General features: G+C 35.4%; 1 protein-coding gene across 1 annotated transcript; it reads right to left on the bottom strand.

Annotated features, from left to right (window-relative positions):
* Positions 1-332: 332 nt before the first annotated feature.
* On the bottom strand, positions 333-15,923 carry LOC104461400 (transmembrane and TPR repeat-containing protein 3-like; the record flags this gene model as incomplete). Its single annotated transcript, XM_010072983.1, has 7 exons — positions 15,707-15,923; positions 13,869-14,087; positions 9,713-9,812; positions 8,896-9,011; positions 7,016-7,188; positions 5,893-6,145; positions 333-481 (listed from the first exon to the last, which is right to left on the bottom strand). Coding segments are annotated over exons 1-7 (1,199 nt in total), but the record flags the coding sequence as incomplete, so codon positions are not given.
* Positions 15,924-18,359: the final 2,436 nt, after the last annotated feature.

The following is an 18,359-nucleotide window of genomic DNA, read 5'->3' as shown; positions in this document are numbered from 1 at the left end:
AATAAATATATAAAATATACATGCTCATACATGTATCTGCATGTACATTTATGTATATATATATATGTATGTTAAATAAATATTATAATTCCCTCAGGATAATCCATTGGTCTCCTAAGAACTTCCTTGTTGTCATTTGTCTACTTGACTGCCAGATGGTTTCTTGGTCATTATTCTATGTTCATTAAGAACTTGAAACAGAAGAAGAGATATAATACAACAAATTCATACTGGTAAAAGCTCTACTGGGAAAGCTTGCACTTATAAACATGGTTATCTTTTAAGAAATTAAAAGAGATGAGTTAAACCAGTTACAGGTAACACTACCTTACCTTCTATTTGATAATTTCTTCCATCCATGTGCTACTAAAATGCAGAATCCCATGCTAGGAACATACAACACTCGTTCTGCTACAACAAATCCAACAGGAAAGAAGAGGTTTGATGCAGGAATGAATGGCAGCACTATTAAGCAGAGTGCCTAGAAAAGAAATGCAAACGAATTAGTAATCAAGATTACACAGTGATAAACTATACCCCGAAAACAAATTTCAAAGCAATTACCAAAAAAATAAATCCCAGAAAAACAGACATACATAATACGACACTCTTCCCTACTTAAGGGCCTACAAGTGTTTTTGCTTTTCTATACTATGGAAGAAAGCTCCTGTGTGACAAAACACTAGGATCAAAGGATCAAATTCAAACCAATGTTTTAATAAGAGTTCCACATGCAAAAACATGACAGTCTTAGAAACCTGGACATTATATTTTACAACAATTAAAAATTTATACCAGCTTATATGATGCATAAAGCAGTTGGTTTTATAATACAATAAAGTCCATTTTTAGTTTCTGTAAAAAATGTGAATAAATAACATAAAAACCAGAATCAGACACTGAATAAAGATCATTGTTTAGACAGTGCACTAAATGCACCCTGAAATATCTGAAATGACAATGAACTTAGGAATTGCATAATTGCACTCTCAGGTTGGTGTCAGACAACTTCACAAAAAGCGTGTTTATTAAAAGAAGGACAAATCCATCTTCTGTAAAGAAAGTGGACATGATCAAGTCCCGGGTGACTGATTGTTAAACAGCAGCTTTACAACCTCTGCTACCAGAAAAGACTTAAATATTGCAAAATATCTGGCCTCCCACTTACAAAGACCAAAATCCCTACAGAAATGTCTTTGAAGAAAGTATGAGGAATTTTCTAGAAGTTTTCAATACAACTGTCTGTCACCTTCTGTCTAGATTTAAGCAAACTTTAACTCCCTTTTCCATGCTACAATAGTTAACACATCCAGTTTGAAAGTCAGTCTAGTATTTCATATATAAAAATACAACAGAACACGCACATGGCTCATTAACACAGCTCAGCTGATCCACAGCAACTCATTAAGCTACATGAAAGCAAATACATAATTGAGCCTTGAAGAAATCACAAGCACAATCCAGAGAATATGTTGATTACCTGGGGACAAAATTTAATTTAATGCCATTTCACAGTCCTCTCCCTTTGTCCTTTACATTTTTTGCTCCTTATAGAGCACGTACCAGTCTGTAAAAGTAAAAGCCTCAACACAGAACTCTGTAACAGATTTCTGTAATCCACTTTGAAATGCAGGATTCATCATGCTATCCTCAAGCCAGCCTTTTGTATCAGTTTTTAATTTAGTTACAGCAAATGTCTTCAGTTTTGGGTGTGGATTATGGGAAGTGAGGGTATTATTCTGCATTTCATTCTGCTTTCAGTGGCCAAATGCATTTGTGAGTACAAAAGCAAATGTATAAAAGCATGTTTGAAGTGTGCTTTAGCAAACAATGTGCTGATTTGCAAATGTTTTTACTGCAATGTGAATAAACTGTATTTAGCTTTACAATGTATGTCAGGCTTGTGCATAAGCTTAAATGACTGAACTTATCTTATGAAATCTTCTGACAAAATGATTTGACGAAGTCACCCCTTAAGATTTTACAAAATCATTAGTTTATATCATTGCTTAAAAAATGCAGGTTGTTTTGTTTTTAATATAGTAAGGACATCAGTCCCACAGTGCCGTGAGGTCAACATATTTACAGTGACAGCCAATTCTTTCCGGTGGGTTTGAGTAGAAAGGATTCTACAGCTGATACAGCATATGCTTGGTCACCACTCAGTGCTTACAAGGCATCTAATAAAAAGGTTTTTGCATGTTCTGCTCTGTGCAATTCTTCCGATAACAAACGTTACACAATGTTTTGACGAACTTCTCTTTAAATCCTTTTGCCTTTCCTTAGCACACTCTCCTTCAAATACAATTTATTGGGCAATAGACTCAAAGCCCTGGTGCAGATAAAAATGCATTGTCTTCTCTTCATTTGTTTTTTTTCTTTTTATCATAGTCTTTCAGCAGCTGCAGAGGCTTCATTCAAAAAATATCCTGTTCAAGGCAACTGAAAAAAAAAAAACCAAAAAAACAAAACCAGAAACCATTGAAGTACACAGAAAGAAAAAAGCATATGACAAAAGTCTAAAATACGACCATAAGCTATGAAGAGTATCTGAACAGCTAAGTAACCAGTCAAAAGTTCACAAGGAAATATTTCAAAGCCTGAGCGAGATGTAAGCAGAGGGAGTAGAAAAATAAATACTGTTAAACTTAGAAGTACCGATGGCTTGGCATTACACTTATAAGTGCTAAAAGCTTAATCCAAGAAGTCCAAGGATACGTGTGTTCCTGACATTTGCAGAGTAACAAGCCACCAAAGATTACGGCCGAGGAGAAGGGAGGTAAAGCACCCTTGTTTGGGACACTTAGTAAATATCAAAAGATACTAAAAAGCTTTTATTACATTTTGCTAGCCAACAAAGGAATGTCTATACCCAAGAAACTCCATGAACAAGGGCCATGATCACAGCTTGATTCTGAAACCTACTGAAAAGCCACCAAAGTAACTCTAGATCAGTACTATTCTTAGTACTCAACATTTTCAGTATGTATAGTGTAGCCTATTCATAGAGATCACTTAGTCTGACAGTCAAGTTATCAGGGATAAACAGAAAATGCAAGAGAATTAACTGCTCATACATTGTTTCCAGGACATGTTCTTCACTAATATAAGAATTAATTGATTACTTCAAGCAGCATAATGACATCAACCTCCCAAAGTATGAATTTAAAAAAATTTTAAAATATACAATTCCACTTTCTGTCAGTTAGTAAAAACAAAACAAAACAATTTATCTGTTTTGTCCTCTCCTAGTTCTGATATTTTGAAAAAACAATTTTAGAACCTATGTCAAAAATTAAAATAAAATAAAAAGAAACACAATGGACCCACTTACCGGAGTTACTTTTCCTGGAGATGACTGGTATCAAACAGATAACTGACAGAAAATGAGTCCTTCAATTTTTGCATCTCCGAGTAATGAGTTCATCCTGTGAGACTGTACTTGGGTAGAACTGTGGAATGTCCATTGGTACTTGAGAAAGTGAGAGAAGGAATTCCTTCTTCTGTCTTGTCCCTCAAGCAGTACAGCACCAAATCCACATCCACATCAGCAAATACAGAAAGACATGTTCAGACATACTTGGGACCTCCCTTCTCTTTTGCATTTTGGATCCCTCTCTTCTGCATTTTTTTTTTTTTTGTAAAGTCCAAATAAACATCTTTAATTCTGCAGCAGGTCTATAAGTTGTACCTTTTCGAGACTTTTCCCTTAAATCAGGCTTCACCATGACACCTCATTGAGCCAGTGAAAGAGCCAAAACATGCTAAAGATTTGTAATGGCAGAAGCTCTTCACAAAGCCCTTTGTTACTTCTTTAGAGTGACACTCATTACAGTGTGAAACATCCAGCAGTGCAGTAATTCATGGTACCAACAGTGACGAAGCCAACATTATTTTAATACCATGTGGCATCCATACGGAGAGCACATAGAATTCATACCTGCCAGGGTCATAGTTTATTTTGATCAGCGTAAATTCAGGCTTCTATTGGCAGAACTGAGAACCAAGTATGGAAAGAAGTTTTTTTAAACCTAGTAATTTAATACAGTTACCTGGAACATTGCCATAATATGTGTAAATTGGTATCACTAAATAAACACTCACTTCCTTCACTTTAAAGACAGTACTATGATTTTTCTAGTAAGTCAGATTGAGAAGCCATCAGAAAGAAACTGTTTTTCTCTCTCCCCCTTGGCAGTCTACATCAGGACATTAATGGCTTCGGCTTACAGTGCTGTTGCATGTTATAGTACATTTCTCTATTTTATATTAAAAATTGTTTTCTCATTTCCTAAGAAATTAGGTTCCAGGTACTCAGATATTATGTCTGAAAAAAATCAGCATCGTACTGAAGGCTATGTACACAACATAGGTATATATTAAAGGAAAACAACTTTCATTAAATAAGGATTATAAGCAACACTGAGCCTTGCACACCGGAATTATCTCAGAAGACCCTTCCTATAAAAAACAGTCAGAATAATAAAAACAAATATAAAGAAAGGACCTTCAAACAAAAACTGACTTGCATCAAGGTATGCTGACAATTCCAATAACCCTTTCCTCCTCTGAGCTTTACTAGATAGATAGTAAACAAATGTAGGGAAGTAAACAGTCTTCAAGAGTTGTCCCAAGAAAAAAAGTGAACCACTCCCCACACATATTTCTACTGCTATCAGCGCACTGGGGAAAATTTGTTTCAGTTTATGTAAACTATTCCTTTATGTTTTTTAAGTGCTGTAAAACTATAACTTTTTGTGTGTGTGTATGTCACCTTGCAAATTTATTGTATCAATAAGCTATCAAAGTTTCTTTTCTTTATACACAGTTCCCAAATTCAGGACGAGTCTTCATCAGCAATACTACAGATCATTTTCTCAGATTTTCTAATGAAACAAACTGCCTTGCTCCAGTGACAAGACAAAAAAACCATATGAGTCAGAACTACAATGTTAGGTCTCTTTGAAGTGAATCAAAGTTTGTCAGCTGATTATTGAAGAAATCTTTAGCCTTAAATTGTGCATAATTATTCCCACCCATCTGAAACTTTGCTGGCTGAGTTACACCTTTTAAAAGTACCTTATTTCTGAAGCAGACTAAGATCTATGCATCCACGTTTGTTGTACACATAATTGCACCACTGATTTAATAAAAAACATGGTATCAGGTGATTACCAATCCTGTGAAAATTTCCAATGGAAGCAATAAAAAAGATTATGGTGTTTGAATGAAAAAATACTAACTGATTTACTCCTTTCCATTTCCTCTAAAATATTGTTTCCTGTTAATCTGTTTCAGTTTTAAGGTCATATAATACTGAAAAAGAGGAACTGATCTTACAGGTTGACAAAATTAGTTTTTCCTTAGAATATGGAAAAGACTACAGAAGAGTGCCTTTGTTAAAAGAACAACAAAAGAGAACAACTTTCCTAAATGCCCAAATATGTCCCTTTCTTTTATACCTATGAGAAAGAAAATCAAGTCACTTGCTAAACATGCAGTAGGACTACTGACATTTAAACAAGGTAGACAGTTTGCAGGATGGAAATGCATTCCGATCCTTCAAACATAAATTTAAGTTTTACTGAAAATCTCCACTTGACAGTTGAATTCTGAATACCTGAGAAAGGCCACAATACAGTTTGCAAATACATAACCAGGTGCATATTTATTCTCATTTCTTGTCTACTCCATCTCATCCCTGACAGAGTCATGTACTTGATCACAATTTAATAATTCTGTTCTAAAACAATTTTCCTCTTTTCTTGTGTGTTCATTCTAGCCCAAAAGGAGATGCATGTAGTGTCTCTGGGTCACAGCAGATTAGACATGTGACCAAACAACCCGAGCCACTTACACTCTTAAAAAAAGGACAAAACACATCATTCATACCATCAATACAGTCTTGGATGAATCCCCAGGATAGCGGAGACTGAAGACAATCAAAGATCCCAGAAAGCAAAAGAAGGTAAGGGTGGCAACATTTCTAACATCTACCAAAGACTCCACGAGAGGAATAGTTCCCATTGTCCAGTCACAGCATAATTCTGAGGGGTTGAGAAGAAGCCAAGCATTTACAGGGAGGAGGTAGTTGAAAGTCAGCTGTCTTGCTGGGGATGGACTAACAGCAGCTGGATTATCAAACCTAAAGCAAAAGAAAATGAGAAAAATGAGCTTTTAATGGAAAAAGATATTGTCTTGATTCACTCTGTGCTCAGAAACCAGCAAACTTTAGATTCATAGCTAGAACTACCAATTACAGACATATACAATATCCTAATTTTCCTGCATTTGTCAGGTACGTAACTTGGGAACCACGCACAACGATCCATCTTAGTGCAAGACAGAGCTTCCTCCAAGTTTAAGAACCAACATAAGCTTGAAGAAACAGAATGATTTACACCTAAAGTTGGGCTGAGTGGTCCTTGTTCATGTTTTTAACAGTCTGCCTCATTTTTCATGGAAAATATTAAATTCTTGTATTTTTACATTGCTTACACACTCTTAAGATAAATTACAGTTTTTCAGTTCTAACATTATTCATACACACTTATCTTGAAGCACTGTATCTGAAGTCAACCATGCTTTCTCCATCAACGATGCTTTCTGCACAATGCATGCAAAATTTTTTTTTGGTTATAGGTAGACGAGGAAAAACTTAAGAGGTTTGGAGTATTCAGCCAAGGTTCAAACACATAACCAATAAAAAATACTTTAGTAATATAACATCTAATGTCTGAATGACTAAGATGGACTAACAACCGTAAGTTTTTAAAAATTAATGCCTTCTCAGATTTCTCAATATTTTGGACATTCATGTCAAAAGGTACTGAAATATACCATTTATCAATTTCACAGAAAATGTACTTTTGAAAAATTGTACAGTTGTTTCTTAACAATATTAAAGTAAGTTAATAAGCACTTAAGTTGATGTATATTTGGCCATTTCATTCAGGCCTCATTTAGCCACATCTTACTTATCAGTGTCTGTAAATAAGAAGCACTTTACTATTACCTTGTAAACACTGGAAGTTGAGACTGGATAACCTGGACTCTGACAACTACAAGCAGCAGTGTACTGAACATTAGGACTATGAGCTTCAACAGTGTCTGGAGCATAGAGAAAGGAATACTGCCCTTCCCTTGAACAATCTGTACAGCTGTGTCCAACAACATTGGCAAGGTGTACTGCAAAGGAAACAAGTGTTTATAATCAGACAGTGTACTCATTAATCCCTCAGATAAATATGAGTTACCCAAGATTTTTTTTTTCCTTGGTTTTCTCTAACCGCCTGCTCCTAGTATTTATTTAGCTCAGCTTCTTACAGCTTTCATGACAACCCCCAGAAAGAAGTCCACCATTCTAATAAAAATAATTTTCTTCAAGTATTCTTGCTAACACTATCATAGCTGAATTTATATGCCTGTGGTTCTGTATTTTGCTCTGACAGATTACAAAATTTGTACCATCTTCAGAGACTTCAATAAATCAAGTACAACCATGAAATAAAATTTGAAGAAGAGAAACCACTATTTTTAGAATTATCAGCCCCTCTGAAAACTGTCCTACAAACAAAATTCCTTAGGAACAGTAGAAATACTATCCATTTCCTGATGAGCCCTGAATTCCTATTTTATGCCTCCACTGCAGTAACCCTTCTCTCCCTGCCTCATGAATATTATGACCTTGCACAGTTCCCCATTACATACCGTAATTTCCTCCCTGTGTACCTCTTTACCTATGTCTTCATGTCTTGTACTGGGGATGATTTATTGCTTCACATACACTGGTTGGCTGAACTACAGATATCGACAGGTTTTTTAGAACCAGTCAAACTCTCAGTTCATGCTACACTTGTGCCCTCAGAAGAGGCCTCAGTTTGGATTTTATCTTTTCTACTCAGTTGACTTACACAAACTTGTTAACATTTCACAAAATTGACGATCCGATCAAAAGTTACTAAAAGAAAGGACTGGATTGAAAAGTACAGTCACATACTGGTGATTTCCTTAGAAATCCAGTTTGAAAATTATATGCTTATTCACGAGACTTGCAAAGGCAATAGTTGCAAGCACACGTATTTCTATGAGCAAAAAAAAAGTTACTTTGATATTTTGGCCTTGAATATATATCCACAAGATAGACAATCTTTCAGCTCTTACCGGTGCAGTTTCTGCAAAATACTCCCTCCAGTAATTAAGGAATAGCAAACTAGAAAATGTGCTTAGAATATGCAATCATAGATTTTTAAATTGCATATGGTTTGACTACTAAAAAGCCAAAAATTACTTAATTGCAGAAATGTCTCGTTTCTCTAAACAAAAGAAAAGTTACTATTAACTGAAAAACTTATGCTTCAGATGAAACCTGTCAGATTAGAAATTAAATTTAAAGGTATTCTTAGAACAACAAATTTCATAAGAATATTACTGATTCAAATAAGACTATTCCAAAATGTTTGGTTCTTCATTAGAATGTCATGAAATGCATTTGTATGTAATATGTTCTCTATTTTTACTACAAGAATTAAAAACAAATAATCCCCCGTCTTTATGCACCTCAGACTTTAACCAGGACTGTTACCTGCTAGTCTTAGCGAACCTCAGTAAACTAAAAACTTAGGTTTCCATTAAGACATGTCAGTTCTTTATTGAGTATATTTGACAACATCTCTGTATAGCACGTAAAGGACAACTTGGAATCGCTGGATTCCCTCACCATGAACCATGTATGTTAAAACACCAATTGAGTAAAAAAAAGCTGAAAAATGTAACAGAACTATAGAGTTAGTCTGAACTGACAAAGATCAGTGCTGAAATATGACACTTCAAAGTACTTAACGTCTCATTACAGAATTCCTGAGAAGAAATCCAATTTATTTTTCAACAGCTTACCCCTTGAGCAATAAATACTTCATACACACAGCATATCCCCACCACCGTTATTCCTTGTTCTTTACACAGTGTTGCAACAGCTACTAGAAACACAGTTACTGCAATTGGAGTCCACACTGCAAATAAAGAAAACATTATTGAAAATGTTCCATCTTACAAGAAAAAACATTCAATAAAGTAAATTAACCTAAAAAGTGAAGACTTTGGCTCTTCATGTTTGAACATGCTATGTTCTATAAACTTACTCAGTATGCCATTTGTTATTAAAGGGAAGATTACGAGTTTTACTCCACAAAAAATAATATACATGTATCACTTTTAAAACTGCCCCCCCTAAATTGAAAGAACTAAATGAAAGGCAAAGACTAATCTACGACAGACAGGAAAACAAAAAAACACAACCTTTCCTAATTCACCAGAACACTTTTTCAAATGGAATGATTTATAGCGAGTCGTGAATTTTCACAAAGTCTTCGGAAAAGAGGCAAGCCTCCTACATCTCCACTGAAACTTTGCAGCTTACTGTAAAGTAAGACTGTCCAAGGCATCTTGGCATACTTCCACCTGCTTGCATTAACAGAAGTTAGTGCAAGAGTCCCCTACTTTAGGTGTTACAAAACAACTGACAAAGTACGTAAGTCTTGAAGACCAAAGAAAGAGGCAATTTATAATGGAAAGTACTATTACATGGGTATCTCGGGACTGAAGAGATTTTTGTACACACTTGCTGAATAACCAATACACCCATATTACCCTTTTAAGAGCTCTATTATCAGTGATACAGAAATTATGTATATATTTTTTATACATTATTTACCTATGGTATTATCTGGCCCTTTAGATTTCGTATAAGACAAGAAAGCAGCTAGAAAAAAGATAGAAGATAAAAGCTCTGCTCTGCCCACAACTCCAGTTACCTGTAAAGAAAAAGAAGAAAAAACAAGATCATTCTTCTAGTGACTATTCTAGTACCAGAATAGTGCATAACCGATACACTATCAGGATATGCATAAGCAAGATCTGTAAACCAAGCAAAAAAGGCTAAAAAGAGTTAGGGCTGCTTTCAGATCAATCAGTACTGAATTCAAGAACAGGATGACAGATGTGTCTGATGGCTACTTGTGGCTGATGTGCCCATAAGTATCACCATTAACGAGACAACTAAGAAATGCTGTACTTTGTTTTATCTTTAGTAACAACAGCCACAAATAGCATTTGAGGCAGAATTTGGACACAATAACAACTGCTTTCTTCATAATTCTTGGAAGAAACTGGCTCTCCTCAACAGGAGCTTTAAGTGAAGCCTGACAAAGACTGCTGTACATATACATCTTGCAGACAGTGGCATATGGAAACAACGATTGTTATTTTGTTCATACCTTTTCTGACTGAACAGATTTGAATCAGAAAGAAGGATTCCCTTGACTGCTGCTATGGCAGCTCTTAGGTGAACAGTCAAGAGATACAAATAAATTGATGGCAAGCTTTGTGCAACGGATTTAAAATAATGACTCAGGCCTTACTACAGGTCTGGCAATTTTCTGAATTATAATTTGGTTAGCAATATTAAAATTGCAGGCAGTGTCCCCTTTGGAAATGAGACAGAGAGGAATGGATTTTATGAAAATTTTGAGAAGTGATAAAATCCATAGGGCAGAGGATTGTTTCAGAATACCCAATGAAATACAGATTAATTTCAATTTAAGGAGCTGTTCTCAAAAAACACTAAGGTGCAACCAACAGCCAGAGACAGAAGACAGGTCACTATGTTAAGCTACTGCAGTAGCCATTGTGCTGACCACACCTACAATTTAGGACTGCCTTTCTTCCTCATTTGTCCTCTTCTGTAATGCCTCTGACTGCATCCAAATTTTTTGCAAGTAAGCTGCCTGAAAAATGTCACGCTATGCCAAGGCAGATGGTCATATTTAGCTGAGGAAGCCTCACAGCTCACCATTTAATTATGATGAAGCTGAAAACTGACTTTCAGCTATCTGGACCCACCTAGTTTTTATTGCTAGGTACATTCTTGGTCAAGCATGATTGATCCAGCATATCATAAAAAGACTAAGTAACTCAATATTCAAGGTAACAGTGTAAAGTATTCAAATCTGAATTTGAAATCATGCTCTGATGCTTCCATTTAGAGTAGCATATGTTTACCAAAGGACCTACTGAATAATACACAAAGCATGTTTCACAACGGATAGGACATCAGAGTTTGTGTCAACATTTTGGATAGTTTACAGGTGTTGGTTTCCAAAACGTCTTAAGATGTCTCAAGGATTCCTGATCTGGATCTCAAAACTGTCAAGCATTAACACAGAAATTAGAGAGAACTTTGCCTTTAGATCAGTTGAAAGAGATCATTAGTAAAGCAAGTGTGCCGGTGTGTCTCCACAGTCCCCTGCCAACAAAAGAGATTCTATTTCTGGATACAAAGGTGACTTATGGGAGAAAATTCCAGCATTCACAAGGTTAGCTGACATCCTGTAGCTGTAAAGCTGGTCAATGTGCCTCTGGCCATAATAGAAACAAAGTAGCTAGAAAGACTGAAATGGAATTCCAAAGACAAGGACGAATAAAACTATGATGCTTTTATTCAACCCATTTCCTCAAAAATTATTCCTTAGAAAATGATATTTTACCACTGTAAGAGCCCAGCCTCTCTCTTAAGTCAAGCAGAAAAATATTTTCTATTTATCCTGCTCTGCTAACTTATCCAGGAAAAATCCACTTATCATAAGATGTTAATGTTTATGTATTGCATCTGCTATTTCAAACTCTTGTGCAGAGGAGTAATAAGTAGGAGACTAATTTGAAGGAAATCAAATCAGATACATTTCAATTATAAAAGATACAGAAGGTACCATCAAATGATAAAAAAACTGGGAGTGAGACCTATTTTGGAATTTTCACTAAAGTCTGAATAACTTAGTCGGCACTCGAGTCCCCACTTTTAAAACACATCTCATTATTACCTCCTGTTTTCCATGTATGAAAACTTCCAGTTGTTTTGCCTTTTAGACACATGCACAAGTCTCAACTGCAAACTCTAAGAATTCCTTCCTGGTTGCATGTCAGGCATGATTCTCAACGTAAACACTTGAACAGATAAAATGCGCTATTTCTCAAAAGCAAAAAGCTTAAACTGAAAAAGGTGCGGGGAGGAGGAAAACCCCTTCACTGATTCCTCACTGAGTACCTAAGTACAACACCAGGGGAATTCAATTACAATTGTACTTACATCTCCGCGTCTTGAAGTGTTTTAAGCACAGCACCAAGCTATACCAAACACATAGACTTAAAGTGCCCTCATGTGGCTAATATCAGGGATTACACACATTACCAAATTGCTTCATACTTCCATGACTTTGTAATACATTGCCTTGCACAATAAGCTTTCATTACATAATGTTTTGTAGGATTTGTACAATACCTTTTGCTAACTGTTGCATATTACTAAAAGCAACTGTGTTACTGTTATCTCTCATGGAATCTGACAGTTCAAGCGTGATAAAGAATCATCCCTATTTGGAATCAAAGCAATAAAATTACATAGGATTATCTAAGCTACGCACTACTAATGTAAATCACTAGCAACTTGCTAATGCTCCTGTAAAGATACTATCACATTTACTACAAAGAGGCAAAGCCAAACTTTGAAATTTAAAGTATGTTTTTTTCCAGAGAAACAGAAAACCAAATGAAATTAACAAATTTTTTTTAACCTATATTTTACCTAAGATTTTATAGGGGTTTGTGCTTTCAAGCACAAAAGCAAGCAAAAGTTTTTAGGTGTTTAACTTTTGCATTTTTAAACACGCCACTAACAACTTCTAGCAAGGACATATTAGTAGATCAAATAGCAGCCAATTAAAAACCTCATGAGCTTAATTCCTACAAAGATTTGATCAAAATACACAGTTGCAGACACATGAATTGCTGCTGACAGGGATTTGTGTCTTTAGAGAGGAGAGAGAGAGATATACAAACTTGCAAACTCTATCTGAACAAATCAGGACCAAAAAAAAAATACAACATAAGGTAAGAGCAAACCCTTCTCATTTTCTTAATATCAAAAGACATCTTGCCTCTCTCCCCCTCCCTACCCCCCAAAAAAAGGGATAATACCTCCAAAGAAGCAAAAGGTTTAAATATTTTCACTGTTCTGACAATCAGCTAATACTGTAAGAAAAAAAAGATTGAGAATGGGCTTTGCAACATGTGTCAACTGGAATCTAAGAAAGCCAACCTACCTGATGGACAAATAACAGCAGAGAACACAACAGATCTACTTTATCAGTGTTTCTAACAGAAACAAATCTAATGAATACCAATCACAAGACTCCATTTACTCCACAACATTGCAAGCCTGGTCGAACATTAAAAAGTATATACTCTTACATAAATAATGTTTCTCATAGCAGTGGAAAAACTCCTTCAGAATAAAAGGAAAGGTAAATGGAAGGTTCAAACAGAATGGCCCTAAAATGGACATAGCATAGCAACAGCAATCCTAGAAAAAGTCCTGCTGAGATAGGTATATTGACATAAAAGAAAGGGGACAGAGCAGAGTCGGTGATTAGCTAGAGGGGAGCGCTTAGCCATTCTGGAAACGAATTAAGAGGTATTTATAGTATTTGCAGAATAAGATACTGGATGAATCATCACAGAATCTATGTAAGCTAGAGTAGCCATCATGACAAAAGCCAATGTTCATAGCAGAGACCAAAGTGATTTAATAACTGAATTAATGTTTCTTTAATTATTTTTCAGTAGATGCATGGGATACCAAACAAATCCAAGCATTAAGATTTGTCACCTCCACCCCTCATTGCAAAGGGTAGAGTACGTACAAGTAAAGCCACACACTTTTTGGAGTTACAATATATAAACAGATCCTAAACATACGAAATTTAAGGCTACTTAATACAGCTTGAACAGATTAAGCACATCACAGTTATACCTACCGCTTCAGTATGTATTGGGTGCACTGCAAAGAGCAAGGATGCAACCACGCTGCTCCTGTTGTCCAGAAAAAGTTTACAGACCTTGAGGAAGACCACACAAACCGCCGCATGAAAGACCAGATTTAGGAAGTGGTAAGAAACTGCATTTAACTCGCTGAACAAGTAGTTTAAGCGAAACGTAAGAACTGTAAGGGGACGATAAGATTTATGACTCCTCTCCTAAAAGAAAATAAATAAATCCATCAGTTACCACCAACTTAAAAAGGGTTTTTTACTCAAAATATCTTTCTAAAAATCTATGCATACATGATTTCCCCTCTCTATTCTCAGGCATCTAACTTCAAAATAAAGACCTGAAAATCAGTAATACTAAAAAACTCACAAAACATTAGCGAATTAAATGAAAGCGCAATTTAAAATTAAAATACTAGAGACATTAATTCTGACTATTTTTTCTACTTCCACAGTTTTAATGTATTATTCAAGTATTTTGATTACTCTGCCATTCCATGTTTTAGATCAGTATTTTACAAAATAAAAATGTGGTTCACTCAACTAAATGTATTATCTACATATTTTCAATATGTCTACCAGTCAACACGTCTATGTTGCCTGTTACTCCATCCATAAACCCTTTTAAAAACTACACTCAACACCATCTTCCTATTCTAAAATGCATTTGTCAACCCACAGCCTGTTGATACTTTGCTGAATATATCCGTAAAACAAAGGAAGGAAATCTAAGAAAAAATTAGGACGTGTAGGGGTGGTTGTGGTGGGGTGAAACAGAGAACCAAATTACACACACAGACAAAAACAGAAGATAGGAAAATATTTTAAAAGCCATGAATGATCAAATTAATCTGACTTCATTTAGTTAAAATTAACCTGACCTTCAGCTGTTAAGTGCAAAATCAACACTGAATGAGATGGCTTTCTCCTGCTCCACACGGTTAGGATTTTTTTTGAAGTAAAATCTTGTTGAAAAATACTACTTGGAATTTTACTCGGAGGAGTTCAGGAACTCACTCATTCTCAATGACCACAGGACTAGATGGCATCTGGAAAAGAGTCTGGAAGCTTTCATTACAGGGTAATATAAAAATTATGTAACAATATGTAGAGCTAGCAATTAGTATTTCACAAGGAACTAACCCTGTATGTTATGGACATAAGAAAAGACTACAAGGCAGAATGCCTGGATAGGCAAAAAACCTATGACTGCCAGAGAATTTTTATTCACTTGCTCAGCAATGGCACCATGTGTAACCTTATAAACTACAGGTAAATCCTTTAGTCACTGCCATTTAAGGATGTTTAGCAACTTCAATGCCAATGCAGCTTTTCAGATCAAAACTCAGCCCACTCTACATGGGCTACAAACCAAAAACTCCCAATTCACATAAACATACATACTCAAAAAAATGTAATGGATTCATATCCATTCTGTAACTCCTAGCTTTGTTGTTTAAGAGTGGTATCTTTCCTTCCAGACTGCAATTAGAACTAAATACTCTTGAACATCAATGTCTAGCTTTTGCAGCAGCAGAAGGAAAAATGGTCAGTTGTCAATATTGAAACTGGATAACACACAGCATCTTGAAGCGTGATATGACTTCCTTTTCTTACACGTTCTTTTATTTAACAAAGGGAAAGAATATAAGCAACATCTGTTACTGATCTTAAAGCACAAAACACTAACACCACAAATTCCATCAGAAACAAACTATATGGTAAAACAACATTAGGGAAAAGAAGTGTAAAAACTATGCAAGGTTGTTTGGTTTTTTTTTTTTTCCATCTCCTAAATGCCACAAAGTGTTTCACAAACAGTTTACCTCAGACATTGGAGTGCCCCAGAAGTCATTCTGAAACAGATTTTTTAACGGAGTAGAAGGATGCAGATCTTTATTGTCCAAAATCGCCGAAACATCATCAAAAACAAAGCCACAAAAAAGACTGTTCCAGTAGCAGGCTGCCACCACACCAACTATTAGTACTGCTTCCTTCAGGCTTACATCAGCCATCTTCTCTAAGAGTTTTCATGGACAAAAGCTGAAACATATCGACAGAAACCTGAATAGTTTAAGCAACTAAAAACTAAACTTGATAAATAAAGTCAAATTAAGACTCACAATATTTTAGAAGTTAATGACACTACATATCTAAAAATCAGTAAGATAGAAAGTCTTCCTCAAGTCTCATCCATCTTACACAATTCAGCGTTTAAAAGAAATACTCTTGTTAAAAACTCTCACCCCAGAAAAGCCCTCACACAAGCTGGATGAAGTGGTACATTTCATGTTTTACTAAAAGAAGATGACTGATGATAAATTGTGATTTTTTAGCTATACAGTTCAAGTGAACGTTGCAAACTGGAGAACTATGAAAATTAAGTTCTCTAGAACCCTGAGTAATTTAACATACTGACACAGAATACCAGGTTATCAAAAAGGCAGACAGTGTGTTAAATATTGATGGTTTTTGGTTTAAAGTCGTTTCTCAAAATATTTCAAAAGTTATTAAAAAAAAAAAAGCTCAAACATTCTGAAGAACAAACAGGAAAACTTGAACTTCATAAATACAGGTGTTCAAGAACAGGTAAAGAAGGACATCAGTAATAAAAAAAAAGTTAAACTTACCATTGAGGCTCACACTTTGCTCATTTGCATTCTTCACAGAAGTTCATTTTTTTTCTCAACCCTGACAATTGCTCTGATGTCACTGAATGTTCACGACAGTCTTGTCTAAAAAAATAGCATGCAAAAAAAGACACTACAAATGAACTTTATCTTACATTATTTTCTCTCATCTTGCATTAGCTTCCTAAGCCCTAGAAAGTATTAAACAGCAGGTTTATGATTATTTTAAAAATCCTATGTGGGGGACCTGATCAAAAGGCAAAATTACTATGTATTGATTTGTTTGCAAACGTTGTTCTTCCTTGGAAGAATAAGAAGGTAACTACAGGCCAAAGGCATTATTTTTGACCACTGGTTGACACAGCATGGATTACTGCCAATTGTTGGGATCAAAGGTACTGAAAAGCTAGAGACATTTAAAAACTGACTTTAATTTAAGAAAAAGATGACTGAAAAAAAAATACTTTTATGAACACTTTCCTCAAAACTAGAGAGGGATAACACCTGAAAGGACACAGATAATATTAGCCGGATAATATGAATCCATAACTATCCAAAAATCACTAGCCTTATCTCTATCAGGGTTCACACATCAAAGCTGATGAGTTATTTGGAAGCTATAGTCTGTTTTATTGTCTTAAACACTGAAATGCTGGTGATTTTTTTATTGTTGCTTTTTTTGGGGGGGGGGGATTGTGAGGTTTTTTGTTCTTTTTTTTTAAATTGTGTTCAGGTTTAAGTATACTATCCTCTAAAAACAAGCCATAGAGAGATCTCATCCAGATAGGTATCCTCAATTGTGGTTTGCAGCCTGGCCCTGAGATCACGACAATCACCTATCATAACTAGAAGGAAAGGAGCAGTGGTATAGGAAAGAATACGCATGCAACAAGATGCAGGAGCAGTTAAAGTAAAAACCAGGACAAACATAATTTAAAAGGAATCACACCATCCACTCAGTGCTTACTCACATAATGACAGTGAAGGTTTTTTTCTTTTGTAGTACTTGGAGCCCTGGCTATTGGTGTTACTTCAACCAAGAAAGGGCCTTTTTTCAAAGCTGCCACCACCTTTGTAATAAAACAAATGAAAAAAATGTTAAATGCTAAAGGATGCTGCTACATCTTTTTGCCAGGCAGGATCACAGTACTTTAAAACACTAAGCCAAGATTAAGTTTGAACAGATTTATGGTCTTCTTGGCAGCCAGAGAAACCTTACTAAAAAAAGAAAGCAAAGTATACTGCAGGAATACATGAAAAGACAGCCCCCTTTTGAATTTCAACTCAAAGTTTTTGGTTCCCTCCCCCCCAAGAATGTGGACAAGACAAACCACTGTTTCTCACCCTGCTAGAAACAGTTTGAAATTCCTTGTTTACAACAGCATCTGAAGAGTGCACTTCCTACTTCTTGAAGTTCAATAGTTCTGCTGAAAAGCACTGACATCTGAAAATGACCTACAATGATTTTTTCAATATAAAAGCATACATTTTTTTAAATACTGTGTTCCAAAAGTTAATGGTGTAAGATTATATTGCCACACAGAATCAACCATAAAGTTCATTTAAATTCACCCTTCAAGAAAAAGCATCGCAAGGTGAGTAGGTTTTTGGTGACTTGAGACTCCTTTATTAACAATGTAAATTTACTGTATTGGTTGAAGCAGCAAGCCCTTTCAGATACTGTTTTGCACAAAGAATAACTCCGAGATAATTCTTTAACAACCTTATTTCAGAAACAATTTCTGCTACCAACTAGGGGAAAAAAAAAAATTCCCAAATATAGCCTCCTATCAAAAGCAAAAGCAACCTTAACTGTTAGCTCCTCAACACTTTTTGTGGGTTTTTACTT

The sequence above is a fragment of the Pterocles gutturalis genome, unplaced genomic scaffold (assembly GCF_000699245.1).
Source record: "Pterocles gutturalis isolate BGI_N339 unplaced genomic scaffold, ASM69924v1 scaffold48607, whole genome shotgun sequence".
Classification (NCBI taxonomy): domain Eukaryota; kingdom Metazoa; phylum Chordata; class Aves; order Pterocliformes; family Pteroclidae; genus Pterocles; species Pterocles gutturalis.
The sequence above is the reverse complement of the archived record's forward strand: the minus strand, read 5'-3'. Positions and strand labels throughout refer to the sequence as shown.